The 27,417-nt window shown below is 40.8% G+C and overlaps 1 protein-coding gene across 1 annotated transcript; it reads left to right on the forward strand.

Annotated features, from left to right (window-relative positions):
- Positions 1-657: 657 nt before the first annotated feature.
- Positions 658-16,817, forward strand: RCN2 (reticulocalbin 2; the record flags this gene model as incomplete). Its single annotated transcript, XM_084241238.1, has 7 exons — positions 658-826; positions 1,203-1,308; positions 4,003-4,199; positions 10,423-10,536; positions 14,122-14,218; positions 15,165-15,307; positions 16,665-16,817. Exons 1-7 carry the CDS (start codon positions 680-682, stop codon positions 16,815-16,817), a joined length of 957 nt encoding a protein of 318 aa, XP_084097364.1. The 5' UTR covers positions 658-679.
- Between the last annotated feature and the right edge of the window lie 10,600 nt (positions 16,818-27,417).

Here is a 27,417-nt window from a genome sequence, read left to right on the forward strand (position 1 = left end):
GGCGGTCGGCTCGCGCTCCGCGGCGGGGCGGGATGGGGGGCGCTGGACCCCGGCCGCTGGCCCCGCCCCCGCGGTCCCCTTGTCCCCGCGCCGCGCCCGTCTGGAAACGCGCGGCAGGTCCCAGCCCGGGATCTCCCGGCCCCGCCTGCGCGCCGCGGGCACCGGCCGGGTGGGGGGTCCGCGGGGAAGGCGGGGGTGGGGGGTGGGCGGTGGGCGGTGTCTCGTCTGCTGCGGGCAGCGTCGGCCCGGACGCACCGTCTCCCCGACGTCACCTGCATTTCTCGGTGAATTTCGGGCCAGAGCGAGGACGCCGGGCAGGCCGGGCGGGGACGGGCCCGGGGCGCGGGGGGCTCGGGGGGCTCGGGCTGCAGAGTCCGGGCTCGCGCGCCCCGCCCCGCCCCGGCGCCAGCCCCGCCCCCGCCCCGCCCCGCGCCGTCCCGGCCAATCAGCGCGCGGGCCAGAGCCCCGCCCCCGCCGGGGCCTTAAACGCGCGGGCCGCGAGCCGCGCCCCGCAGTTGCCCCCGGGCCTCCCGCGCGGCCCCGGAGAAGCGGGCGGTGCCCCCGGCGTCCCGCGCCCCGCGCCCCCCGCCCCCCGCGCCCGCCCGCCGCCCTCCCGCGCCCCCGAGCCCGCCGCGCCCGCCCCCGCGCGCTCCCGGCTCCCGTCCCCGCGGCCGGCGCGATGCGGCTGGGCCCGAGGCCCGCGGCGCTGGGGCTGCTGCTGCTGCTGTGCGCCGCGGCGGCCGGCGCGGGGGACGCCGAGGACCCGCCGCGCCCGCAGGGCCAGCACCGCGCCGACTACGACCGCGAGGCGCTGCTCGGCGGCCAGGTGAGGCCGCGCCCGGGCCGCCGCCGCGGGCTTTGTCCCGGACAAAGAGGCCGGGCCGGGCCTGGGCGGCCTGACGGAGGGCCGGGCGGGGCTCCGCTCCCTCGCGGGGGACCCCGGCCCCCCCGACCCCCGGCCGAGGGGGGCGCGCGGCCCGGGAGCCCCGGCTGAGGGGAGCGCGCGGCCCGGGACCCCCGGCTGAGGGGAGAGCGCGGCCGACGCGCGCCCGGGCGGGAGGGTGGAGAGGGCAGGGGTCCTGGGGGGCAGGTGTGGGTTACCCCGAAATCCTCCTGCAAGGGCGGGGTCTGGCAGCCCCGTTGCTCCCCGCGCGTTACCCGCGGCGGCGGGGCCCGACCCTGCGCTTTCCTCGCCCCTGAAGGAAGAAGCGGACGAGTACGTCAAGCTCGCCCCCGAGGAGCAGCAGAGGCGGCTCAAGGCCATCGTCAGGAGGATCGACCTGGACGCCGACGGCCTCCTCGCCGAAGGTAGGCCCCGCGCCCGAGCCCGCTGTGGCCGGCGGAGCAGACTCGTCGCTGCCGCGCGCCGAGACCAGTCCCTGTGGGAGGGAGACCCCGGAGAGGGGGTGGTTAAGCTTGGGTATCTTGAAGGGCATCGAGTAAAACTGGCTGCCCCAGTAACAACAGCACCATCCACCCCCACACTCACGCACAGGCCGCACCTTGGACAAAAACACCTGTTCCTCACCTGCTTTTAATCAAGGTCAGCATCTGATTCTTTCAGAGAAGTGTGCCAAATTCAGTCTTCAGGCATTAAAGGATTTATTGCTCTTTTGATATATCCCTCATTGGAATTTTAAGAATTTGCTTCTTTTAAAGTAAGGAGAAAAAAGCCTGTTGCTTGTGAATTATGTTTACCACAAAACATCACATATAGTAGGGCCTTAGATTCATCTTGTCCAATTCTCTTATCCCAGCAGTGAGTGCCTTTCTCAAGTGAGTGGTAAGGCCTGGACTAAAATCCCAATCTTTTACTTATAATTCAGTTTTTAATATTCTTCACTTAAAAAAAATTTGAATGCTCTTAGGTAGGTTCTCTAGTTAGAAATGACATGCACAGATTATTTTTTTAAATATTCTAGATAAATTGCTGTGTACCAGCTTCTCCTCATTGCTTAATTCAAGTAATGAACCCTATCCACTTTGCAGGTGATCCTCAAAAAAAAAAAATTCTCTTTTGCTATAATTCGTATTGAAAGGCTTAGCATCTAAAGAATGAAGTTACTTGAGAAAGAATTGCAAGCTGGTAAATTTAAGATGTGTTGTCAAATTATTCACGTTGGTATCTCATGAGCACTAAAGTTTTGATTCCTGCCACTTCAACAACAACAAAACGTTTGGACTAATTTTCCAATAAGAAGTAGTCCCTCATTGATTGTACTAGAAACACACACAGAACAAGTTGATGTGGAATTTTATTGTGGTACCTGTCTGTAAGGTCCCAGGTGTGTTCTAGTATTTGATAGTGAACTTTAAAAAAAAAAATAAAGTTAAAGGAATTCAGCCCATATCTTCATATAGATGACAAACAGACAAACAAAAAAACCTTGAGGTAAACTCCAAAATCACAAAGCTGAAATGTGAACCCCCATTTCTGGTCCCTGTTCTACTTTGGCTCCCATTATGTTATACTGGGTCTCTTTAAATAAACTACAAGAAATTGGGCCTCCTCTGTTGGCGCAGCGGTTGAGCACTGGGCTATGAAGCTGCCGGCAGCCTCCACAGCATCAGTTCAGTTCCATCCCCAGCTGCCAGCGATCCCCGGCTGCCAGCGAGGGTCCCAAATGGCATGCAGACCTCTCCTGCTGTGCCCGCTGCTCCCCTCAGCAGTGTATTTCGTCAGTCTGCCTGTTTTGCTCCCCACTCTGGCTCTGGTGGATTCTCTCACCCTCCCATGCTTCTGACTGTACCCAGTGCTTGTATAAATAAATAAATAAATCTTTAAAAAAAACTACAAGAAACCCCCATTTTACTTGAGGACTATTTAGGGAATTTTACTAATTTGTACTTTAAGGGTCAGGACTGGGTCAGGTTATTCTTAGTGGAAGGACTTTGGGTTTCAAATATAAGCTTGAATCTAGACTCTCCTATTTACAAAGTGCGAGTCCTCAATTCCATACCTCAATTCTCTGAACTTTAAAAAAGTAAAATATAATTGTTTTTTATTGAAGATTAGAGACAGCACGTGTAGAGGACCTGATGTATAGAAATTGTTCAGTACACAGTTGTCATCATAATTATTCTGTCTTGAGTTAGTGCCTTTACTTTTTAATTTATCTGACTCCCCCAAACCAATACAATACCATTCTGAAAATTGATCAGAATATTAACTTGAAACCAGATGGTATTCTGCTGCTGTCCTTGCAAAATATTCATGTTCTTCTCTCCCCTTCCCCACTTTTTCTTATAATGCAGTATAGTGAAAATCGTCATGAATAGATTTTTAAAAGATAACACAAAAGTGGACATTTGAGATTTTGAGACTTTCCCCCGATATCTTAAGGTACCCGGTTAAGAGAAATATTTGTGCTTCCTGAAAAATCTAATAGTTAGCAAAGGTTAGTTGCAGTTTTTTGGATGATATTTTTTAAAAGTCAGATGCTATGTTGGCCAGTTGGTAATTCATGTAACAATTCTTTCTCTTTTTTTTTTTTTTTAAAGATTTATTTATTTATTTATACAAGCACTGGGTGCAGTCAGAAACGCGGGAGGGTAAGAGAATTCACCAGAGCCAGAGCGGGGAACAGAACAGGCAGACTGATGAAGTACACTGTTGAGGGGAGCAGCAGATGCAGCAGAAGAGGTCTGCGCACCATGTGGGATCCTCACCCAGGGGCCGGCGCCTCCAGGGAGGCACACAATGTAACAATTATTTCTTAAGCCAGGCTCTTTCTAGGCATTTGGAGTACCTCAGTGAACAAAACATACCACAAATTCTCTGTACTTGAGGAGCTTCCATAGTATTTAGATCCCGTATTAGAATATTCTTAGACTCCAAACAGCTCAACCTTCCTCCTACTCCTAGTTCTGTGAATACAACTAGGAAAATTATCTTTGCAAGCAAGGAAGATGTTTTTCTTCTTTTAAAGAAAGTTTAGAAATCCTCTCTTCAAGTATCAGGATTGCTGTCACATTTTGTTGTGTTCTGGGAAATTCTCATAGGTGAACTCAGCTTATGGATTCAGATGTCTTTCAAGCATTATGCTATGCAAGAAGCAAAACAACAGTTTGTTGAATATGATAAAAACAATGATGGTAGCGTGTCATGGGATGAATACAACATTCAGATGTACGATCGTGTGATCGACTTTGACGAGGACACTGCTCTGGCTGATGCAGAAGAGGAGTCTTTTAGGCAGGTGAGTGGATGTGCAACTGCTCTTCCTTCTGACCATCTCAGTGCCTTTACCTTTCCGCATGAATGAGCGCAGGGGCTCTGAGCTTGTAGACTGTATTGCCTCTTTAGGCAATTGCCTGCTCCATTTCCGTGATCATTTTATGGTTTCCTATTTAACAAGATTTAGGGCTCTTATTCTGGACAGCCTAAAGTATCCTTCCTTCTGGTGTTCTCAGCTTCATCATTTGCCTTAATTTTCAGAATTGCTTTTTTAATGTATATTGAATATGTATCTCAATTTTTAAATGTTTTTACTGAACACTCTTATTTAAGAATACTATAGAGGCCCATTCCCGGTTTTAAACATAGTTTAATAAAATAACTAAATCAGAGTTTTTTTAATTGTAGTAAAATATGTATAACATAAAATTTACCATTTAACCATTTTGAAGGGTGGAGTTCAGTAGTATTAGCTATTAGGTACAAACGTATTATGCCACCCATCTCCAGAACTCTCTTAATCTTGCAAAGAATTCTTCATCTAAGCCCCTTAAACAGCTCTCAATCCCTGTCCTCCAACCCTTGAAAACCATCATTCTACTTTCTGGCTCTGAATTTGACTACTCTGGGAATATCAGTGAATTCATGCAGATTTTTTGGTGACTAGGTTATTTCACTTAATGTAATATCCTAAAAGTTTGTCCATGTTGTAGCCAGTGTCAGAGTTTCCTTTTTTAAAAACTGACTACTGTGTGTGTGTGTGTGTGTGTGTGTGTGAGAGAGAGAGAGAGAGAGAGAGAGAGAGAGAGAGCCACGTCTGTGTCATCTGTTGCTGGGCACTTAGGTTGCTTCAACTTTCTAGCTATTGTGAATAGTGCTTCTAAGAATATGAGTGTGCAAATACCTCTGAGACCTTGCTCTTGATTCTTTTGGGTATATACCCCAAATGGAACTGCTGAATTATATAATTCTATTTTAAATTTTTTGAGGAACTGTCTTCCACAGAAGCTGCACCATTTAAAATAACTCATTTTTTAAGACTTAGTATCACTGACCTTTTGTGTATCATGGTTTAGTTTGTTGAATATAAATGCTTAAGCAGAACCAAGGAAACTAATTTCTATTTAGGGATTTATTAAATAAAGACTTAACTTAGTAATTGTGAGAGAAACTTTTCAAGACAGATAACTTGAGAAGCTTGAAAAGCTGCTATTTCAAACACTTGTATTTCAAAGGTAATTTTTAAGATTTTTTTAAAAATATATTTTAAACACCTTTTTTACAAAATACAGCAGGTCTTCAAATAATGTTATTTTGTTGTAACTTAATGACAGAAAAGATCGTTTCCTGGCTGAGGCCATAATCTAGTAGAATTTTGCAGTTTTTCCCATGTCTTTGTTTGTTTTTTCCAGGTACCCTAGTTTCCTCCCATAGCCCAGAGATATGTGCATGCAACTCACTGGTGTGTCTCTAGTGTTCTAAGTGTGGGTGTCTGTGAATGTGCCCTGTGAGGGAAGGGCATCCCATCCAGGGTTAGGTCCCACCTTTTGCTTTGAGCTTCTCCGGGTAAGGTTTTGCCACCTGAGGCCCTGAACTAGAATAAGTGGGCTAGAAAATGAATGAATGAATGAATGAATTAATACAATTTATTATTTAATGTTTAAAGTGTTTTGGTCTTTATTTAGAAGTTTGGTGATATTTTGGTGACCAAAAATACATGAAAATTAACTCTTGTTTATATCAGGTTTTAGCCTATGGTAAAACTGGTTTTGTAAAACTGGTTTTGTTGCATTTCATTTCACTGAAAATTCCAGAGAACCCATCTGTGAGGTTAAGTGAGGACTTCAGGGGTGCTTATGATATGTGATACACTTGAGTTTCTTTTCTTTCTTTCTTTTATTTTTTTTTTTAAGATTTTTTATTTATGCATATAAGAACTGGGGTATAGGCCAGAGGTGCAGGGGGGTGAGAAGTTTCACCAGAGTCAGAGTGGGGAGAAGAACAGGCAGATCTACTGAAATACACTGCTGAGGGGAGCAGCGGGAGAGACAGGAGAGGTCTGCTGCACCAAGTGGGTTAGCTCCCTGGCTAGGGATCGAACTCATGCTGCAGTGGCTGGTAGTAGCTTGTTAATGCTGAGACTTTAACCACTCTGCCACCAGAGAGACCGCACTTGAGTTTCTTACATTCCTTAACTTATCCCATGATTAATACCTGCCTTTTAGTTTTTATTTTACCCATATTTTTTCATTGTACCTGCTGTTCGTTTTGGAGTCACATTGACAGCTTGCGTTCTCTAGGCCATGACTGGCTCAGAGTTGGTTGTTTCTCTGTAACTATGGTGCATGTGCCACCAGTGTGAGATTAAGAGCTCCAGCCTGGAGCCACACTGTGTGGCCTTACATGCAGCTATACCACTTAACAGTTGTGCAGATTTGGGTACATTGTTAAGCCTCCTTATGCCTCAGTTTCCTCATGTCTAAAACTGGAGATAAGAATAGTATGGTGAAACAGTATTAAGTAGTGGCAGTTAGACAGGTCAACTGTTCTATGACGAGTTAAAAGAACATTGTTAAAGAAAGCATGTGTGATTCACATTAACTACATATTTAATATTAAGTAATTGAATCAGCTTTTAGAAATTGTTTAGGCATTTGTTAACATCAGGTTTTGATGTTAGGATTTTTCCTTTTTTCTCCTTGTTAGGGTCTGCCTTCACTTAAAGCAAACTGAAGAGAGAATGAATCAGTCTTCACTACTTAGTGCTAAAAAGAAAGCAAATGATGATAATGAAGTTTGACATTTATCTATCTACATACGAGGTGTCCCCCTTTTAGTATAGGAATGAAGTTATCTTAAAAGCTTCATTTGAGTTCTGACACATATAAAATCCAATCAAAGTAAGATATTATGACTTCCCTGCCAGGAAACAACACTAGATTTCAGTTGTGCCCCCTCCCCACTTTTTTTTCTTTTGTCAAAGAAAAGATTTAATTACTATCCCACAAAAAAATAAGATCTGGTTCTAATGCTCTGTTTCCAATCTGGGTACAGAGTATGTGTTGATGATAAGACTCTACTTTTTTTAAGAATAAATAATCTGTATTTCATAGGCTAAAGGAATAAATGGTTTCCTAAAATGAACACTCTTCAGTGGGAGTCCTGTTGGTCATTCTTTGACAACCTAGGGATATGTCTCTACATGAAGTTCTAGAAGTATTTTATTAGAATTTGTTATACATAACCCCCCTGAAGTGGACTTGATGTAGAGAAACTGTACATTATTCTTTAAAATAAAAAATTGGAAGAAGAATGACTGTCTTAATAAAAATTAAAAGCTAAATATTAGACCATAAATAAAATTATTATAAAAAATAATTGGACACCTAAATAAAATTAAAATTTCTTATATGTACCCCTATTTAAAAACAAAATGAGTTTGATGCCTGAATTTATCTTATTTTTTTAATACGTTTCCATATACAGAATAGAGATAAGCTGACCTTCTCAGGCAATGAAGTGCCTGAAAAAGCATTTCTTTATGACATGAACAATTGTAGTCAGCACTTTTAAGCAGGATAATTAAAGTTTGGGGACCTACCTGGCAAGAGTTCAGTTGCTCTGATTTTTAAGTCAGCTGCTGAATGTGCAAGTAGAAGCAGTATTAATTTATGTAAGATGTAATCTTGCATGTGGCTAATCAGAATTTTAAAACCTAGACTTTATTCTGATATCACAGGTTATGTTATTTCCTCATGTAAAATCATTTGTCTACCAAAAGATGGCAGTTTTGTTCTTTGCAAGTTTCTGTTACTATATAAAAATGGTTATGATAATTTCTGTCTTCATAAAACCTTCACTAGAATATAAGGTTTTTATACAGGAGAAAAACTGTTGAGGTTTTGTGCAACTGACAATTCTTTTGTTGTTATCTTTTAGAAATTAAAAAGAAAAACTGTATTATCTTCTTTATGTTAATGAGTTGCTCTTGAACTGTATTCTTCAAATAACCATGGATAAACTGCTTTTTAAAATCATGTTATTTCACTTTATTTTAAAAATTTGAAAAATGTGAACCAGTAAACTGTTTTCCTTCTTTTTTAAAAAAAGAAACCTCAGCCTGTTGAAAGGGACCCTTTCTTTCCATAGGCAAACTTGGCCAAATTCAGCTCCCTCTGCTGAAACATGGACCTTTCTGCTCCAAATTGAAGGGTTCTTTCATAAGGAAATCTAAGCACTTAGTCTTTTGAATAGTGGTTTATTCAAAAAGAACTTGATTGACTCAACAAAGTACCTCAAGTTCTTGTTTGTCTACTTTCCCCCATGTTAAACCTGACCATAAAATGCAAATTATTTTGGTCAAATTTAAAATTATGAAACATTAACTTGAAAGCAGTTATTTGAAAGCAAGTCCCGCCCCCATCCCATCCCCGCTCCCATCATAATAGGGTGAGTATAACTAGCTAGAGGAATGTGAATGTTTAAAAGATGAATTCTTTGGGGGAGAGATGAGCCTTTCCACTCTCATTCATTGTAAAAGAAACTAGTGTTTTAGTAAGTGACTTCTACCTGACCTCTAGTCTAAAAATCTGAAAAGAGCCTTTTAAACAATGAAACACATAAATTAAAAGCTTTTAAAAGTTGTGCTTTTAAAAAATGTGCGATTTAATACTTAAGTTTGTAAGGTTATTCCCAGAAATTCTCAAAACAGAATTTATTCACTGAGCATTCTGCCACTTTAGGCTTCTAAGGCTCTTGATTACAAAATTACCTTTTTGAGAAACTCATTAAAAGCAGTGTTGTCCCTAAAAGCTGTTACTAATTGTGCATATTTGGGGGTGGGGGGAAGGAAAATGCGATAAAGTAGAGAAGGGTATATTTTTTTCCTCCTGCTTAGTATCTTTTTTTCCCCTACCACCATCCCTAATATCCCCTTGTCCTTTTCTCCCTCCCTCTCCTTTTTAACCTCAGAGCCCTCATGGTATTTATTAATGTTTTATAGTTTTTTTAAGTATTTTACTTTATCAAATCCTCGTTGCCTAAATGTCCATTAGTTATTTTTGTCATTGTGACTTGCTTCACTCTGCATAATTCCTACAAATTCCCTTCATTTTGGTCAAGATGACTACATTCCATAGTGTGGGTCACATCTTCTTGACCCAGTCCTCTTATTGCTGGGTATTTAGACTGCTTCCACATCCTCGCTATTATGAATAATGCTGCAGTAAACATTGTAGAGCATATATTTTTGTGTTGATTGTTTCATATTCTTTGGCTAGATGCTCAAAGGCGGGATTGCTGGGTTGTACAAATTACTTCCCATAATTGCTACACTAGTTTGCATTCCCACCAACAGTGTAATAGGGTTCCTCTCCTCCCCCACCATCTCTAGCACTTGTTCTGAGGGGTCTTTTTAATATGTGCCATGCATCTCATTGTGGTTTTTAACCTCCATCTCTTTATCAAAAGTAATGGTGAACATTTTTTCATAGAAAAGAGTATATTTGTTGAACCTCAGGATGGGTCCATTTTGGACTTTTGATGTGTTTATATCTGAACATCCAGAATTATCATTACAAAATGCTTACTAAGAATAGACTTCCAAATATCATATACATGTATCAAAAGTGTTTTCACAAGACAATTATTTTTCTGAAATCTTTAAACCTGTTTTTGAAAAGTAATTTCCAAAACCAGAAACAGTTGGAGAAATGGTATACTAAGAATTTACATGTAGTCTAAAGACATATAGAGATGGTTAAAGAAGATGCTGTGTGATACTGTAGACAGAACAGGGAGAATGCAAGATCAAGTGCTTTCATGACATCTTGTAATCTCAGCTTTTTATTGTCAACAATAGTAATATGTAACATTTAGTATTTAATACTTAAGGTTTACTAATTGCTCTTAGGGAATCTCATCCCAATTGCTTAATAGAGTTTTTGGTCCCAATTTTATAATTGGAGAAACCAAAAAAGATGAAGCAATTGGCCCTCGGTAGCACAGATGGAAAGTAGCAATGCTGGAAGCCAGGCCTGAGTCTGACCCTGGAGCCCGTGTCACTGCTTCACCACATCTAATACATGTTTGTTATTTGCCCTCTTGAGCTTCATAGAGGTGATGTGACGATAATGTAAGATTATGTATGGGAATGTACTTTACACTTCACAGTTTGTGTTTTTCAAAGCATTTTTAATGATGTTATAGATGAGACCTTTAAACATGTCAATATTTAATTTTCAAAGCTTCATTTAAAGGACAAGAAGCGATTTGAAAAAGCTAACCAGGATGCCAGTCCTGGTTTGAATCTTGAAGAATTTGTTGCTTTTGAACATCCTGAAGAAATTGATTACATGACGGTAAGGAAGATAAAAAACTAGGAAAATTAGTGACCAAAACTTTAAAACCTGTTTTTACTAAGTCATTAAAATGAATTCTGTAGCGATTTTAAGAGACCGGAAGATGTAAAGCCGACAGGCCCCCTTAACGTTCGAAGTGGGCAGGGAGGTTTCTGGTGGGGAGGGCCAGCACAGTGCTTATTAAAGGGCTGAGGGCTTTCCAGATCACTGATCTTATGAGCAGCCATCTTCTCCTGGCTGTTTTCTCTCTCACAGCCACATCACCTTCAGCACGTTCCTTGTCTTTATGTAGCTTGCAGATTTTTCTGTTTCTTCACTAGAGTGAGTACTTATTTTAAGACATCACTTGTAAAAGCTTTCGGACTGAAAAACCTCTCACTTTTGGAACGCTTTTCATGGTGAGGCACAGCTGCTAATGCTGATAACATTTCAGCGATTTCTCTTATCCATTTAGTACTTAGAGGAAGATGTAGCTCTTTAAAAATTGTGTTGAACTCTAGGTTTAACTCGGCAAACATTGATTGAGTCCGTACTATGACTTTATAAGCTTCTTGAGAGCAGAAAGTGTCATATTTGGAGGATAAAGATTAATATAACAAATGGAATTTCAAAATAGACTAAACATTTATGTTGAAGTCCATTGCCTGGCATCAGCCCCCACTGTGTGGCTTGAATCCCTGATACTTCAGGGAGAAAAGATGGAGCTTATTATTTAATGGATCATGGTGGGAGCTGTTGGCCATGAGTAATAAAGAACGGGTGCATTGTTCTCCAATGCAAGACACTGCCACTAGTGCCACTTCTCTTGCCATTGTGAGGCTTCTGATTTATCACTTGGCACAAAACATATGACCTAGTTTAAGAGCAGTGCTGGGCACATTTGGTTGAAGTGCCAAAGTTTAGTTGAGCCCTAGAATGGCAGGCAGAGGGTGCTGGCTCTTGATTCTCTGGGGAATAAGGAGCGATGGAAGACAGGAAGGGAATCACAACTGAAGGCAGTGAAATAATTTAGGCATTATGTGAGATGGCACTGGAGTATGATTTGGCAATGGAATAACAGAGACTTGAGCAACATTTTAAAGAAAGTGTGAGCAGGAATGTTGACTCACAAGTAAGTTGGGCAGGGAAGAGCCAGACATGAATGAGAATTTGAGCTTGTGTAACAATGATAAAATGGTAGTGCCGCTGACAGGATGTAATATGTCTAGAGAGAGAAGAATGCTCTTGCATTGAGTTAGAGGTGATGGCAGCACATAAGATACGTAGCCATAAAATGGTGTCTCATTCAGAGTTGCTTCATTAATCCCTGTTTATCTCAGTGGGTTTTTGTGTAGTTTTCCCCTTTTTAAGAGTGTATTTGAGGGCCTCCCCGGTGGCGCAGCGGTTGAGCGCTGGGTTGCGAAGCTGCCCGCGGCCTCTGTGGTGCCGGTTCAATCCCCGGCTGCTCCCCGGCCACCGGAGGAGGGCCCCACATGGCGCGCAGACCTCTCCTGCCGCCCGCTGCTCCCCTTAGCAGTGTACTTCGGTCCTTCTGCCTACTCTGCTCCCCGCTCTGGTGAATTCTCTCACCCTCCTGCGCTTCTGACTGTACCCAGTGCATGTATAAACAAAAACAAACAAATAAAACATGCCTCTATTTAAAAAAAAAAGAAAGAGTGTATTTGATAGAGGGTGCAAGATCCAACTAAGTCATTCTACTTTGGATTGAAAGTCAGAATTTAAGTGTTTTAACCATACAGTATTGTTGAAATAAGTTTGTTGTTTCCCGAGAGGTATAGCTTTCCTGGAAAGATCACATTTGCTCATACAAAATATTGAATTATAATTTCAGAAGATTCTCAGATCTTCCCTTTAAAATAATCTTTTGATCTCCAGGTTAAGATTCTCTGATTTCTGTATATAAAATCTGTAACATTTGATTTCGGGGGAAAAAAACAATAACTTGTATCTAAATCCAGTTTCATACAGATCTAGATAAAGCACATGAATTTGGCTAGAATTAGAGACTTTTGAGAATATATCTTCATTCAAGTAGTGATGCTAGAATCCAGATTGAAAGGATTTAGGGAGGCCACAGATGGTGAGGAAATGAGAGCAGCAGGTATAACCTGTGAGAGGCTTGCAAGGAAGAAAAGAAACTGTTAAGGAGTGCAGCAAAGTTGTGGGCACTTGAGTATGTTGGTTTTTTTTTTTTTTCTTTAAAGATTGATTTATTTATTTATACAAGCACTGAGTACAGTCAGAAGCGTGGGAGGGTGAGAGAATTCACCAGAGCCAGAGCAGGGAACAGAACAGGCAGACTGATGAAATACACTGCTGAGGGGAGCAGCGGGTGCGGCAGGAGAGGTCTGTGCGCCATGTGGGATCCTCACCGACTGCCGGGGATCAAACTGGAGGGGCAGCTTCACAGCCCAGTGCTCAACTGCTGCGCCACAAGGGGAGGCTCCACTTGAGTTATGTTTAGAGACTGAGAAGGAGTTGATGGAAATGAGAATCAGAGCCTTGGGCGGGGCCAGAAAGGGTGAAAGCAATCAGCAAGTGAGAATGTGGGAGCTAGAAAGGCTGCTGATGACTTTGCCCTAGAGAGGGAGTACTAGCTTTTACTCTTAAGATCGAAGAGAAGAATAGCCAAAAAATAAAGGTCATTAAATGAGAGGATGCAGTGTTGGCTAACAAGGAAGCATTTCAGGAAACTGTTTCAAATTTGGAAAAATGGAGAGTCTTTGCCAAGAGAGTGTTGGAGAAGATTGAAGTAAGACTCAAAGACATTTCAAAAAACAACTGTAGAATGTGTATGTTGGGGAAACTGAGGCAGAAATGGACTTTCAAGCTGTTGTGAGAGCCCACTGAAATGTCAGGAATTAATTTATAAGGGCTAGGTTTATATTACATCTTTTTCTTTTAGAGTTTATGATTCTGAAATAAAAGAAGGTGACATGAGTCTGATGTACAGGGTGGGGGTTGGCATAGTAAGAACAGAACACTAGAAGATGCCAGGAGATACTAAGGGAGGTACCACCCACTGGCTGTGAAACAGGTCGTGCAGGGCCAAGTGTAAATAGAGGGGTAGTGTTTGGGTTAAAATATTTGGTTGGTAAGAAGTTTAGATAAGAGTGAAAGTCAGATTTAGGGTGGCACATGGAGGTAGATTGGTGGAAGAGGAAGCAAGGAGGTGGAGGTTTTAGGGGTTCAGATCAGGAGATTAAACAGTTACAACTGCAAAGATATCTTAAGGGTTCTTTTGGGGTTGTTACTAGATTGGAGGGAAAATAGGGTTAAAGAAGACAGGATAGTTCAGAGATATCATTCTTGAGGAAAAGAATGTGCAGAAAATAGGAGTGTGAGTTCAATGCCAGGATTGTAAGAGAGGGTGAAAGTGGAGTTCTCAATACCAAAGCTTAAGGATGTTAAGTTTAAAGCCATTAACATTTAGAGTTTTAGTCTTGCTTCTTATTCCAGTGTTTAGGAAGGTTGTCTTGCAAGCGTGAATCACCAAGAGGATTATTCCTAAGGGAGTTCTATGGTAGGGTTGATTTGCATGGGATTGAAAATTTTGTGACTGTTTTTTTTATGACCATGCAATAGGAGTTTGTCATTCAAGAGGCTTTAGACGAACATGACAAAAATGGTGATGGATTTGTTAGTTTGGAAGAATTTCTTGGTGACTACAGGCGGGATCCAAGTAAGTAGTAGTCTGGGCAAGTGTGGCGGTTGGGGAGGGGGAGGTGGGAACAGAATTTAGGAAGAAAATTGAAACAGCCTTGATCATTTAGAGTTCTGTTTAACAGAGGAAACGGAAACAAAAAAACCTATGCCTGATTTCACTTGTTCTGCTGACTTAAATACAATATAGTACAAGTGAAATGATTTATCACTTATCTGAGAATGCTGGTGGTTCATTTTAGTTCCATGTCCAGATTCAATCATTTTTCTTCCTTTCCAAACAAATATAGTTACCAATTCAAAAGAGTGAGAAAGTGAAAGTTGATAGTTTTTAACAAAATATATACCTTTTGTTAAAAATAAGTGGATCTTAAGAGCTTGCGTATACAGCCCTTTCTATAAGTAGCTCTTTTCAGAATTGTTGTTTAAAAGCATCTTACTGCGAATGTTAATTTTTTTGAGATAAGTGATTCAGAGGCTCAGGATCACACCCACTCAGATGAATGTCCCCACACCACACTCCCCATTGTCCATTGCTCCCCGTCCCCACCTTGCTCCTCCATCCTCCCCATCTTATAGCTCAAGTGAATGTCACTTTAAAATTATACAGGGGATTATTTTGTAAGAACCCTTAGGAAGCTTTGTATAGTCACATGATGTATATAAATGTTAATCTGCTCAAATTTGGGAAAGCCAGCCAAACAAGTAGCAGCAGTTAACAGAATAGTTATGATTATATGCATCAGTTTAAAAACTCTTGAATTGTTCAGACTTATGAGTTACTTTTGTAATTACTATATAGTTTGTACCTATTTCGTGGCTTTTCTGTTAAGTAGATCTGTTTCATTGGCTTCCTTTATGTAGTAAGCTTTAAATTTACTTCTCTTATTCTAGGGCTACAAGCTTTTTATTGGATATGTGTGATGTTCTTAAGTATGTATATTTGTGTTTTTTACATATTAAAGCAGCAAATGAAGATCCAGAGTGGATACTTGTTGAGAAAGATCGATTCCTAAATGATTATGACAAAGATGCCGATGGCAAACTTAATCCCCAAGAGCTGCTGTCTTGGGTGGTACCCAATAATCAGGGCATTGCACAAGAAGAGGTGAGTGTTACTGAGTGACTATCTCCCCAAATTTGGTGCAACTGGTACAAGAGGAAGTTTAGAATTTTAAGCCAAAGAAAGAAGTAAGAAATTACTTATTTAAAAAAATAAATAAATAAAATCAATGCATTGCTGTTTATTTTTTTCTCTTTTTTATGGTGGTCATACTACTTTACAGCACTGTATAGGGTTCAGGTGTATAGTTTCTTACTTCAGCAACTGTAGGTATCATTCCGTCCCCACTGCCAAGTATCCAGTCACCATCCACCACCAACTAACACCTATTCCCGCCACACCTTCCCTCTGGTAATCACCGTCCTACTGTCAAGCCTCTTAGTGTCTATTGTGCTTTGTTCGCTTATTGCTTTTTTTCTACAAGTAAGTGAAATTAAACAATACCTGTCTTTCTCCTCTGACTTAATTCACTAAGCACGATCCCCTCAAAGTCAATGGCAGGGTTCCTTTTTTTTTAAATAACTGAGTAGTGTTCTATTGTGTGTATATATCTCTTCTTCTTTATCCAGTCATCTGTTGATGTGTATTTCAGTTGTTTCCAAATCTTGGCCCTTGTAAATAGTGCTGCAGTGAACATAGGGGTGCATATGTCTTTTCAAATTAGTGTTTTCTTATAATTTGGGGAGGTACCCACAAGTGAGATTATTAGATCATGTAGTTTATATTTTTAATTTTTGAATAATCTCTATTCCGTTTTCCATAGAGGCTGCAGTCATTTACATTCCTCCCAGTTCTGCACAAGGATTCCTTACCCGCACTTATAAATGTCCATTTATATCCTCTGCCCATTTTTCTATTTTTTTTAATTGAGGTAGCATTGGTTTACAACATTGCATATGATTTAGGGGAACAGGTTCACACCTCCTCTAAGGTATGTCACTGCACCACCACCCCCATCAAGACACAGTCCTTTACCATCCCTCTCTAGTCTCTACCCATTTTTTAATTAAGTTGTATGTTTTGCTATTTCTTGATTTAAATCTATGAATATTTAGGTTGTAAGAGTGACAAACGAGTTAAGACTGCATCATATATTAATTTGATAGTTAATAAATAATAGATAATAAAATTTTGTATGTACCTAATGCCTCTAGGTGGGTTATATTAATTTTGCTTAACTTTGAGATATTTGAAAGAAAATTGAATGAGTGAGAGGCAGGACCCAACAGAAATTAAGGAGATAATGAGAAAAGCCATAGACACCCAGTTATAATATGTAATACTTTGGTATATTTAGACATTAATAAGTATTTGACACACCCGAATGGTTTTGACAAATCAAATCACATTTAAATGTGAAACATCTTACTGAATAATCGTTTGGTTTTGTTTTGTTTTAAAGGCTCTTCATCTAATTGATGAGATGGATTTGAATAGTGACAGAAAACTCTCTGAAGCAGAGATTCTGGAAAACCAGGACTTGTTTCTTACGAGTGAAGCCACAGATTATGGCAGACAGCTTCATGATGAATATTTTTATCACGATGAGCTCTAATTCATGGGTATATCTGAGTAGAGTACTGGCTTCTTTTATAATTTGTTACCAGCTTTACTTTTGTGATACAACATTATGTTATATTTTACACTCTTAAGTCTTATCACAGTCAAAATTATCTTAAGGTAGAATATAATTTTGGCCTTTTAGGAAAAACAAAAACCAAAAAACTGATAATTTATTTCAAAACATCAAAGAGATAAAACAGTTCTGTGCCATATGACAACAGTCTTTCTTAAATATTCATTCTATTTAGTACTGTATTGTGGAATATATGAGTTCTATTTCCATACTTGAAAAAATGGAGGATTTTAGACATGCCTGAACAATATTATTTAAGTAGTAAGTGACTGCGCTATTAATTTTTGTTTAGTTTTAAGTAGACTTAATTTGGGAACTGACAGAAAGGAAATTGTTTTTAGATTTAGCATTTTGTTTTAAAACCTTAAAAAAGGAACCTTTAGAAGAACTTATATCTCACATATTAATGTTGAGAAGTTCTGCTTAATTTTAAAGTGGTTTCTATAAAAGGTTTTATTGTATGAAATAGAACTTTATATTTTTGCATATGTATAGATAGTAATTATATTTAATGTGTAACTATAGCATTATGGTGTGTGGAATTTGACATTGTCCAGAAGTCTTTTCATTTTTGACTGATTAAAAATGAAATGTCCTATCTTTTTATATGTTTGTTTTTTCTTTTTTAATCTTCCAGATAAACCATGAATTTCACATAGGTTTTGTTGTGTTACCCATTCCTGGTTTCACATATAGGAGAAACATAGGGAGACAATACAAGGGATCAAAAAAGGAAAACAACTATAAATTGGAGGGAGAGGGATCAAAATGGAAGGGAAGAGCATAAAAGTCTATGAGGTGGTTCACAGGTATCTTGGAGGTGGTAATTTTATGGGATTACACCTGAGAGGAGAAATCAAACATTGTACAAAAATGAACAACGATGTACAAATATATAAATAAAAATTTTAAAAGTTAGCATTCTACATTCAGTGTGATATCATGAGATACAAAAATTTTTATGACATTATTAGTGTTCACCAATAGCTGTGTGGCTTAAGTTCCTGGCATAAAGAAATTTTACTCACTCCACAACTTCCTCGCAGGTAAGCAATGGCTAGTGGTGACCAGTTGAATGTGAGTGGAAGTGGTGTGTGTCACTCCCGGACTTGGCCAGTGACAAACCCACTTCTTTTGTTAATGGCATTGCAGGGGAAGCCTAAGTTTAGAATGGGAAAATCAAAGTGACCTTGATTTCTCAGGGACTACAGAAAGTTCAGCTAGACTCTCAGTTGATTTTATATGATTGAAAAATAAACTTCTGGGGCCTCCCTGGTGGCGCAAGGGGTTAAGCTGCAGCACTATGAAGCACCCTGAGTTCGATCCCTGCCAGGGAGGTGAGCCACATGGTGCAGTAAACCTCTCCTGACTCGCCCGCTGCTCCCCTCAGCAGTGTATTTCGGTCGATCCGCCTGTTCTGCTCCCCACTCTGTCTCTGGTGAATCGTCTCACCCCTGGTACTTCTGGCCTGTACCCCAGTTCTTGTTTGCATGAATAAATAAATCTTTAAAAAAAGAAAAAGGAACTTCTATATGTTAAGCCACATATTTTGGTGTGTTTTGTCTAAACCACAGCAGAACTTACCCTACTGAGTGAAGATTTATAAGCTTACAGAGAAAATCATCTATATTCTATATATTCCACCAATTCAAAATAGAAGTGCTTTATCTTAAGGTTTTTATTTGGGCTTACTTTTAAATAAGCTTCTTTAAAAATCAAAGCTTTTATTTTGATCCTAACAGAATTAGGATAATTTGAATTTTTTCCTTATAGCATGAGAATAAAAACAGAATGAGGTTTCTGAATTTTCTCATTCTGACTGAAGGATTTCATCACTTACATTGTTTGACTTAAGGTGCCACTTAAGATAGAAAAGCTAATGGGATTTGCACAAATCAGTTTATATGTGATTCTGATTGAGGAAATTCACAGGACAGAATGACTGTCAAGTTAGTGATAGGAACTTAATGGAAGCCAGGACTGAAACTGCCGTGACTTGTTTGCCTTAGTTCCCTTTGGAGTTACATAGTTTTAAAAATAGACTTTAAAAAGCAGGGTAAGCTCACAGCAAAACTGCAAAAAGTACAGTGATTTCCCAATACATGCTGCTCCCCATATATGTACAGCCACCCACTATCAGAATCCTGGACCAGAGTGGTGTATTCACTACAAAAGATGGACTTCCTTCACGCGTTACCACCCCAGGACCATTGTTTACATGAGAATTCAAGCTTGGGGTGTATATGTCCTGTGGATTTGTACAAATGTGCCATGACATGATCCGCTGATACAGTATCAAACAGCAGTTCCACGGCCCTAAAATGCTCTGTTCACCTCTTTGACCCTACTCCATCCCCAATCCATGGCAAACCCTGAACTTACAGGCACCCTAGTTTTGCCTTTTCAAGAATGTCATCATGGGACTTTTCCAGATTTCCCTGCAGTTTTAAATATAAGAATAAATTGATAGGGGCCTCCCTATAAATTTTAAATTATAGGGAGACTATAATTTATTGTCTCAGCGCTATCACCACCAAGATGGCTTGAGTTCAATCCCCGGCCATGGAGCTAACCCGCATATGGCATAGCAGACCTCTCCCGTCTCACCCTCTGCTCCCCTCAGCAGTGTATTTCAGTGGATCTGCCTGTTCTGCTCCCCACCCTATCTCTGGTAAATCCTTTCACCCACCTCATCCCCTCCCCCACACCTCTAGCCTACACCCCAGTTCTTGTATGCTTAATAAATCTTTACCAAAAAAAATTTTAAAAGAATATATTAATGTTTATGATTTTTGTGTTAAAATATTTCCTTGTGAGAAAATCCTACTTAAACTTTCAATGATATCTTTTCCATTTGGAAAATTAAAACTTAGGAAAGCCAGTTAAGTCAAAAGTTTTAAACAGTGTAATAACTAATGTGCTTCATTTCAACTTTGAGTTTTTGTGGACTATTTTGTCAGATTTCCTGGCTGATACAAAATTTTTTACAACTGATAATGTGAGTGGCTCAATTATCTAAGGGTTCTAGAGTAGCTACTAAAGCATCTCCATTTTATTTAGGGAAAAATGAATCTAAATACAAAGAAAAACAAGTACAAAGAAATACTTTGAGTTGGCTATAGCTTGACTTCAAATTAATCACACCGCTGCAAAAAGGAAACCATTTGAATGTATAGAACTAAAGTGGTTAAAGAGATTTTTAAAAATCACACAACCCTTTTTTTAAATTTTTTTTATTTTTATATTCCCCATACAATTGCACCCCCCTTATTTTGACCCCAATTACTCCTTCCCCCGGCCATAGTGTCTGATTCATAGTTGTTTGTTGATTTTGATTTTTTTTTTCTTTCTTATAGTTATTCTTTTCCCTGGTCCCTTATTTAGGTTTTCTAGATTTCTGCTATGAGTGAGACCATCCGATATTTTTCTTTTTCTTTCTGGCTTATTTCACTGAGCATGATCCCTTCCAGCTCCATCCATGTTGCTGCAAATTGCGTGTTTTTATCTTTTTTGAATGCTGAGTAATATTCCATAGTGTATATGTACCACATCTTCTTGATCCAGTCATCTATTTTTGGGCATTTGGGTTGTTTCCATAGCTTAGCTATTGTAAATAGTGCTGCAATAAACATAGGGGTGCAGGTGCCCTTTTGAATTAATGTTTTTGTGTCCTTTGGGTAAATACCTACGAGTGGAATTGCTGGATCATATGGAAGCTCCATCTTTAGCAGGTTGAGGAATCTCCACACAGCTCTCCGTAGTGGTTGGATCAGTTTGCACTCCCACCAGCAGTGCAGGAGAGTTCCTTTTTCTCCACATCCTTGCCAACATTTGTTGTTGCTAGTTTTTTTAATTTATGCCATTCTCACTGGTGTAAGATGGTGTCTCATTGTAGTTTTGATTTGCATTTCCCTGATTACAAGTAAAAATCACATAATCTTTAATCTTGGTTTCACAGACCCCAAAAAAGCACTCTTCTTTTTTTGGGGTTTCCAACAGAAGGCATCACTATTTTGCTCTGTTGCACCAATAGCAGTGGTTGGTTAACACAGGTTAAGAGCACATCCCATTGGAAGGATACAGTAAGAGAAAAACAAAGGTCTCTTGTGCCAGCAGCCAGCTGTTTGAATTGCTACTTTGTTGTTATAACTAATGACTTATTATAAGTGAGGGATTTTGGGAGACTAATGAAAGAGGATTGCATTTAATTATTGGTTGCCCCCCTCGTGGTAAGGAATGGGAAGCTAAGCTAAACAGGCTAGTTATGATGACAGTACTGACAGTTCCTTCCATCCTATATAATTAGTCTATTGTGTCTACTTCTTCAGCCCTTCCAATTCATATGCCCCAGTAGCTCGCAAAACTCTCCCAGTTGCCAAACAATCCACAAAAGCAAAACAGTAATTACTACATGCTCAGAAGGGGGAAGAGGCAACAATGTCCTGATATTTAATAAAATTTCATATGTGGCAACAAAAAGAATAACCGTTTAGCTAGAAGTCAATATTATCCCACAATGTTTGTTGTTTGAATGGAATATAAACTTCTTGAGGGTTGCAGTGCCTGGTATGTGGTTAGCACACAGGAGAGATTTACTGAACAAACTTAGAAATGAAATGGTACAAGATGAGAGAGAAACCAGCTAACATAACTGGTTTGTTTCTGTAATTGTATTTTTTCCCCTTATGTCTTCATCTGCTTTTGCCTTGTGGTTACTATATTCTTTATCTCTTCGGATATTTATATACATTTATTTTCAGTTATCTTGTTAATTCTAGTTGTAGCCCCTTTGTTCGTCTACAGACTGCCTCGCTGTGGTTTTGCAGACTTTGAATTTACTAGTGAGAGTTATTTTCATGAATGGCTGGTGTGCCCAGGATGACAGAAGGGTCCCTCATTAAGTCCTGTGAGTTTTAGTTCTAGACTGGTTTGTGTTTGAATCTATAGACTGAAGTGTTTGGAGTAGCATTTAGTCACCATGATGACCAGAAGCCCTGGTGTTCATTTATTGAAAAAGGTGATTTTATGTGACTAAAAACTAGGAGTGTATAATAAAGCAAAAGCTTTATAAAATGGGGGACTTCCTGGTGGCCTAGGGGTTAAGTCTCAATGCTATCACCTCTATGGCCTGAGTTCGATCCCTGGCCAGGGAGCTGACCCACATATGGCACAGCTGACCTCTCCTGTCTCACCCACCACTCCCCTTAGCAGCATATTTCAGTAGATCTGCCTGTTCTTCTGTTCCTAACTCTATCTCTGGTGAATCCTCTTGCCCGCTGCACCTCTGGCCTGTACCCCAGTTCCTCTATGTATAAATAAAATAGAACAAATCTTAAAAAAAAAAAACTATGCAAAGTGCATAATACAATCTTATATGCTTTTAAAATAAAAATTCAATGTGCAGATTGTGAGGAAAAGTCCCATTACTGGTTGGATTCATTTGCACTTATTTCTTAGGCTGCCATGAGGACAGAGCAAACCAGAGACCAGTTGTCAACTAAATGGCCTAGCTGGAATTCTTAAGATTCCTTAGAAGAATAATGATGGGGACATGCCAAAGGACACCAGAGTAGATTTGTAAGGGTTCCCTTTGGTCACATAGAGTGCAAATGAACCATCAAAATAAATCATGAAAATAAATTACAAATGTTTAAAATAAAATAAGAATCTATGAGTCTGTGACATAAAGTAATGAATTCAATTAAGTTAACAGAAAGGGAACTCTTCCATACAGCAAGATGCCAACTAGTAAATGTGGATTGAGCAACGGCATTAGAAAATCATCAGTGGGTGCCAGAACTAGTGGATGAAAGCTTGACGAGGAACACTGTAGTTTCAAAGCATCCCTTCACAAATTGCTTTTTCATTACATAGAGAAAAATAGTAACTTTGAAATCTGGTGGACATCTCCTTAACCCAGTGGTCAAAGCTAATGTCACTAATACTGCGATGGATGGCATGGCATGTTTCCGCAGCCTCCTAAAATGCCTTTTTCTTTTGGTTTTCATGGTACCGTGTTCTTCTGATTGTTCTTCTACCTATTTAATGAGTACTTTTCAGATACATGGGCTTTTCTTCTATCACCTGGGGTTTATCTCTTGCCACACTGTGCTCAGACTGTTTCCACTAGACCAGAGCTTGAAAGAAATTCTCTAAGACCCCCAAATCCATATTGAAGGAGCTTGCATGTCCATAGTTGGTCAGATATGGATACTTGAACTTTTTGTGGGTTGAAAAGTCCATGAAAGTAGGATTATTATCTCACTTGTGAGGACTGCCTGCCTGTGGCCACCACAGTAAGAGGCCCTGGAGTTAACCCCTGTGGTGACTGCAGAGGAGAGAATGGGAGATGTTGAACCAAGAGTTGGATCCCCCTTAGAGGGACAATGTGAGAGGGGAAGGTGTTGGAAGACCCATTTTGAACCCATATGGGTACAGCAATCAAGCAGAGTGGTACTAGCATAAGGAGACAGGCATGTGAATCAGTGGAATAGAAGTGAACATTCATAAAGAAATACACATTTATGAATAAGAAGGCCAAGACCAATCAATGGGGGAAAAAGAATAATCTCTTCAGCGATGGTGCTGGGACCACTAGATGTCCACATGCAAAAGAAGGAGTCTGACCCCTTCCTCACACCCTATATAAAAATGAACTCAAAAAGGATCATTTGACTTAAATGTAAGCATTAAAACCACTAAAATCATACAAGTTGTATGAGTGAAACTTTGCAACTTTGGCTTTTGATAACCCATCAAAAGCACAAGTGACAAAGGAAAAAAACAGATAAAATAAATAAAAATTTAAAACTTGTTCATGAATGATGTGTAAATCAAATACCTGGTCAGCAACTTATAGATAGGATGTATATATTTAAGACTCATAACACGATTGAAAAAAAAAAACCCAAGATAATAGATCACCCAATTAAAATATGTGTAAATTATCTAAATAGACATTTTTCCAAGACCTGCAAATGGCCAATAAGTGCATGGAAACGATGCTCTAAATCAAAAATCAACAAGGAAATTCAAATCAAAACTACAACAATAGATCACTTCCCAGACACTAGGTTTATGTATAATTGAAAATTGACAAACATTCACTCAGAGGTGGAGAAGTTGGAGCTGTGTACTCTTCTGATGGGAGCATAAAATTGTGCAGCTGCTTTGGAAAACAGTCTAACATTTATCCAAAAGGTTAAGGTTAGAATTACCATGTGACTCCACAATTCTAATTCCTAGATGTATAGCCAGAGGAAATGAAAGCATATATCCACACAAACCTTGTGTAGGAATGTTCATAGCAGCATTATTCATAATAGGCAAAAATCATGGAATGAATTCAAATGTTTAACAACTGATGAATGGATAAACTAAAGGTAATATAGTCATACAAAGAATGAGTATTTGGCACAAAAAAGAATGAAGCCCCAATTCATGGTACAGTGTGGATGTGCCTTGTGACATGACACTGAGTCAAAAAAAACCCCCAAAACCACATATTGTATGATCCCATTTATGTGACCCCTACAGAGACAGACTAGTGGTGGCCTGGGCTGAGGGCAGAGGGTACAGAGAGTGACCTCTGAGGAGCACGAGCTTTCTTCCCTGTGGATGAAATGTTCTAAAATTAGATCATAGTGACGTTTGCACAACTCTCTGAATATACAAAAAACTACTGAACTGTAGACTTCAAATGAGTTAATTTTGTGTGGATTATATAATAAACTCATTTGTAATAGGAATATGAATTTCCCAGCAGACAGCCGCTGCACAGACCAATGCACAGCCCTCAGAGTTAGTCTCTGCCTGTCTAGCTGTAGACTCACAGCATGACTCTGCAATGACAGAATGCTACCAGCCACCTGAGTGGCAAGAGCATCCTCCCCAAGACAGTCAGCCCACCCCACTCCTAAAAATACCCTCCCCTCCTGCCCACTCAGGTCCCAACACCAGAAAGGAGCCTGGAGCAGGGAGAGGGGAAGCTGTGTCCAGCAGCCCTTTGTAAGACATTCCTGCACAAGAAATAATTGTCCTTTGTGCCACGTGTTTTTGCGCATCTCAGCCTAGAACCAACCTCCATTTTAAACAAAGTAATTTTCAGATATTTCAATTGCACACTGAATTTCCTGAAGTTCAACTACAGTCAGTTACAGGGAGGTTTCTTTTCCAGAACTTTCCCAAGAGTTGCTCACCATTTCAGGAAACCAGTCACAAATGACATAGCCTTTACTGCTGATCCCAATAGCAGCCCCTGATTGCCTTTGGCCCTGGTCCATTCAAGGGGCGAGCAACTGTCTGTGGACCTCCCATGTGCTATCTGATATAGTAATGCCCAAGTATTTACACAGGGAGGTGAGACTCTTCAAATAAATTACCTTCCTTCTGTTTTTCTTCCGTATTACAGTAAGGGCATTACACTTAGCAGTCAGGCCCCTCAGGAAGTAGTCAGCATGGTAAGGTTTAGGGAACCAACTGGGTCAGTTGGAACAGCAGGAATTCACCACCTGCTACCGGGAAGTGACCTAGTATAGGGTAAATGGTTTTCAGGTTTTTCTGCTCTCCCACCATTGGGATTGCCCTGCCTGATGGGGGGTGCCTGAACTTGTTACATTGTTGCAAACTGTCTTATTTACTTCTGTGGGCCATGGGAGGACTATTGCTATAGTAAGGAGATAAGCAAGAGAAGAAGCAGCAGAGAGGCAGGAGAGAGAAAGAGAGAGAAGCTAGAGAAGCCCAGAGTGAAGACTTGCCAGGGCCTTGGGGGTCTGCCGGCCTCCTGGCTCCCCCCACCCCAGCACCCCTGCCTGCCATGTACCTGGTTGCTACACTACATGTAACAGCTCAGTAAAAGCCTGTTAAAGCCACCGAGGGCTCCAAGACTCTCCTTTACCCGTCTGCCAGATCATAGATAACCTGCTCTGTGCCCTTCCTGCCCCTATACCCAGAAAGGGAGAATGTTAGTGAAGCCCTCCCCTGCCCCCTGATATCTGGGCTGAATAACATCCCCTCCCCAAATTCATACATTGAAGTGTTAATTAAGGTTAAGTGAAATCATAAGGGTGGGTCCCTAATCCAACAGGACTGGTGTCCACATAACAAGAGGGAGATGGACAGGCCCAGGGAGAAGGGCTGGTGAGGACTCAGTGAGAAGGGGGTCCACCTGCAAGCCAAGAACATGGCCGCCTGAAACCTAGACTGTCAGTCTCCCGATCTTGGACTTCCAATGTTTAGAAAATAAATCCCTGTTGTTGAAACTCTGGTATTCTGTTATAGCAGCTCTACCAGCCTAGCACGTCTCCGCCCTGTGCCCTCACCCTGCCCCATAGCGATGACTGTAGGACTACAGGTTCCCCCTGCTATACAAAAGTAGAGCACACCTATGAAATGTCTCATAAACTGAAATGGAGTAAAGAAACAAATTCCATCGGGCCTCCCCTGGTGGCACAGCGGTTGAGCACTGGGCTGAGAAGCTGCCCGCAGCCTCTGCAGTGCCGGTTCCATCCCCTGCCACTGGGCGAGGGTCCCACATGGCACGCAGACCTCTCCTGCCGCCCGCTGCTCCCTCAGCAGTGTACTTCGGTCCTTCTGCCTGTTCTGCTCCCTGCTCTGGCTCTGGTGAATTCTCTCACCCTCCTGCACATCTGACTGTTCCCAGTGCTTGTGTAAGTAAGTAAATAAATAAATAAATCTTAAAAAAAGAAACAAATTCCATCAATGTATATGAAAGTGTTTGTTTTCCCAGACTCCAAAAACAACCTACCAAACCACACCAAATAGCACACAAGATATAAAAGCACACTGACATATAGTAAAAGCAAGAATGATGTGATAAATACATGGGCTGATTGTGTGATGCAAAATATCATTGTGTAATATGAAAATCTATGTTTATAATAGATATTTAGCTATCTTTTTGATTTTGCATTTACTCTTTGTCATGTTTACCCCCCTTTTTTTTTTTCATTGATTGCACTTACACTCCATTTTCTTAAATATTTAATAAACAAAGATTCTAACTCCAAAAATAAATTAAAAAATCCATGGGCTGTATAAAGTGGTGCCTGGGCCAAGAGCCTGTCAGGGCCACTCTGGCTGCTTACTCTGCATGATGCCTCTAGAATGGCTGTTGTGAATCAGCCCTGGACACTATTTGGTCTGTATGAAGGAAACAGGTACTAGTGGAAACAGGTACTAGTGCAGGCCTTTTTTTTTTTTTTTTTTTTTTTTTTTGCAAAATCGGAGTGGCAAAATGCAAAATCAAAAAGGGAAGGTGATACCTGTATAGAGAAATGCTCATCTGTACCCCAGAGGGCTAGAGGGTAAATGCTTCACGGTCCTCCTCTTGCCATGCCATCTGCGGAGCTCAGTCCCTCTGGGCCCAGAGCAGGGGTTTGGAGAGTACATGGCAGCGGAGGGACAGCTTATATTGACTTATTTACTTTTTAAGATTTATTTAGTTATGCATACAAAAACTGGGATGTAGGCCAGAGGTGCAGGGGGTGAGAGGATTCAC

The sequence above is a fragment of the Talpa europaea genome (genome assembly GCF_964194135.1).
Source record: "Talpa europaea genome assembly, chromosome: 8".
In the NCBI taxonomy this organism is placed as follows: Eukaryota; Metazoa; Chordata; class Mammalia; order Eulipotyphla; family Talpidae; genus Talpa; species Talpa europaea.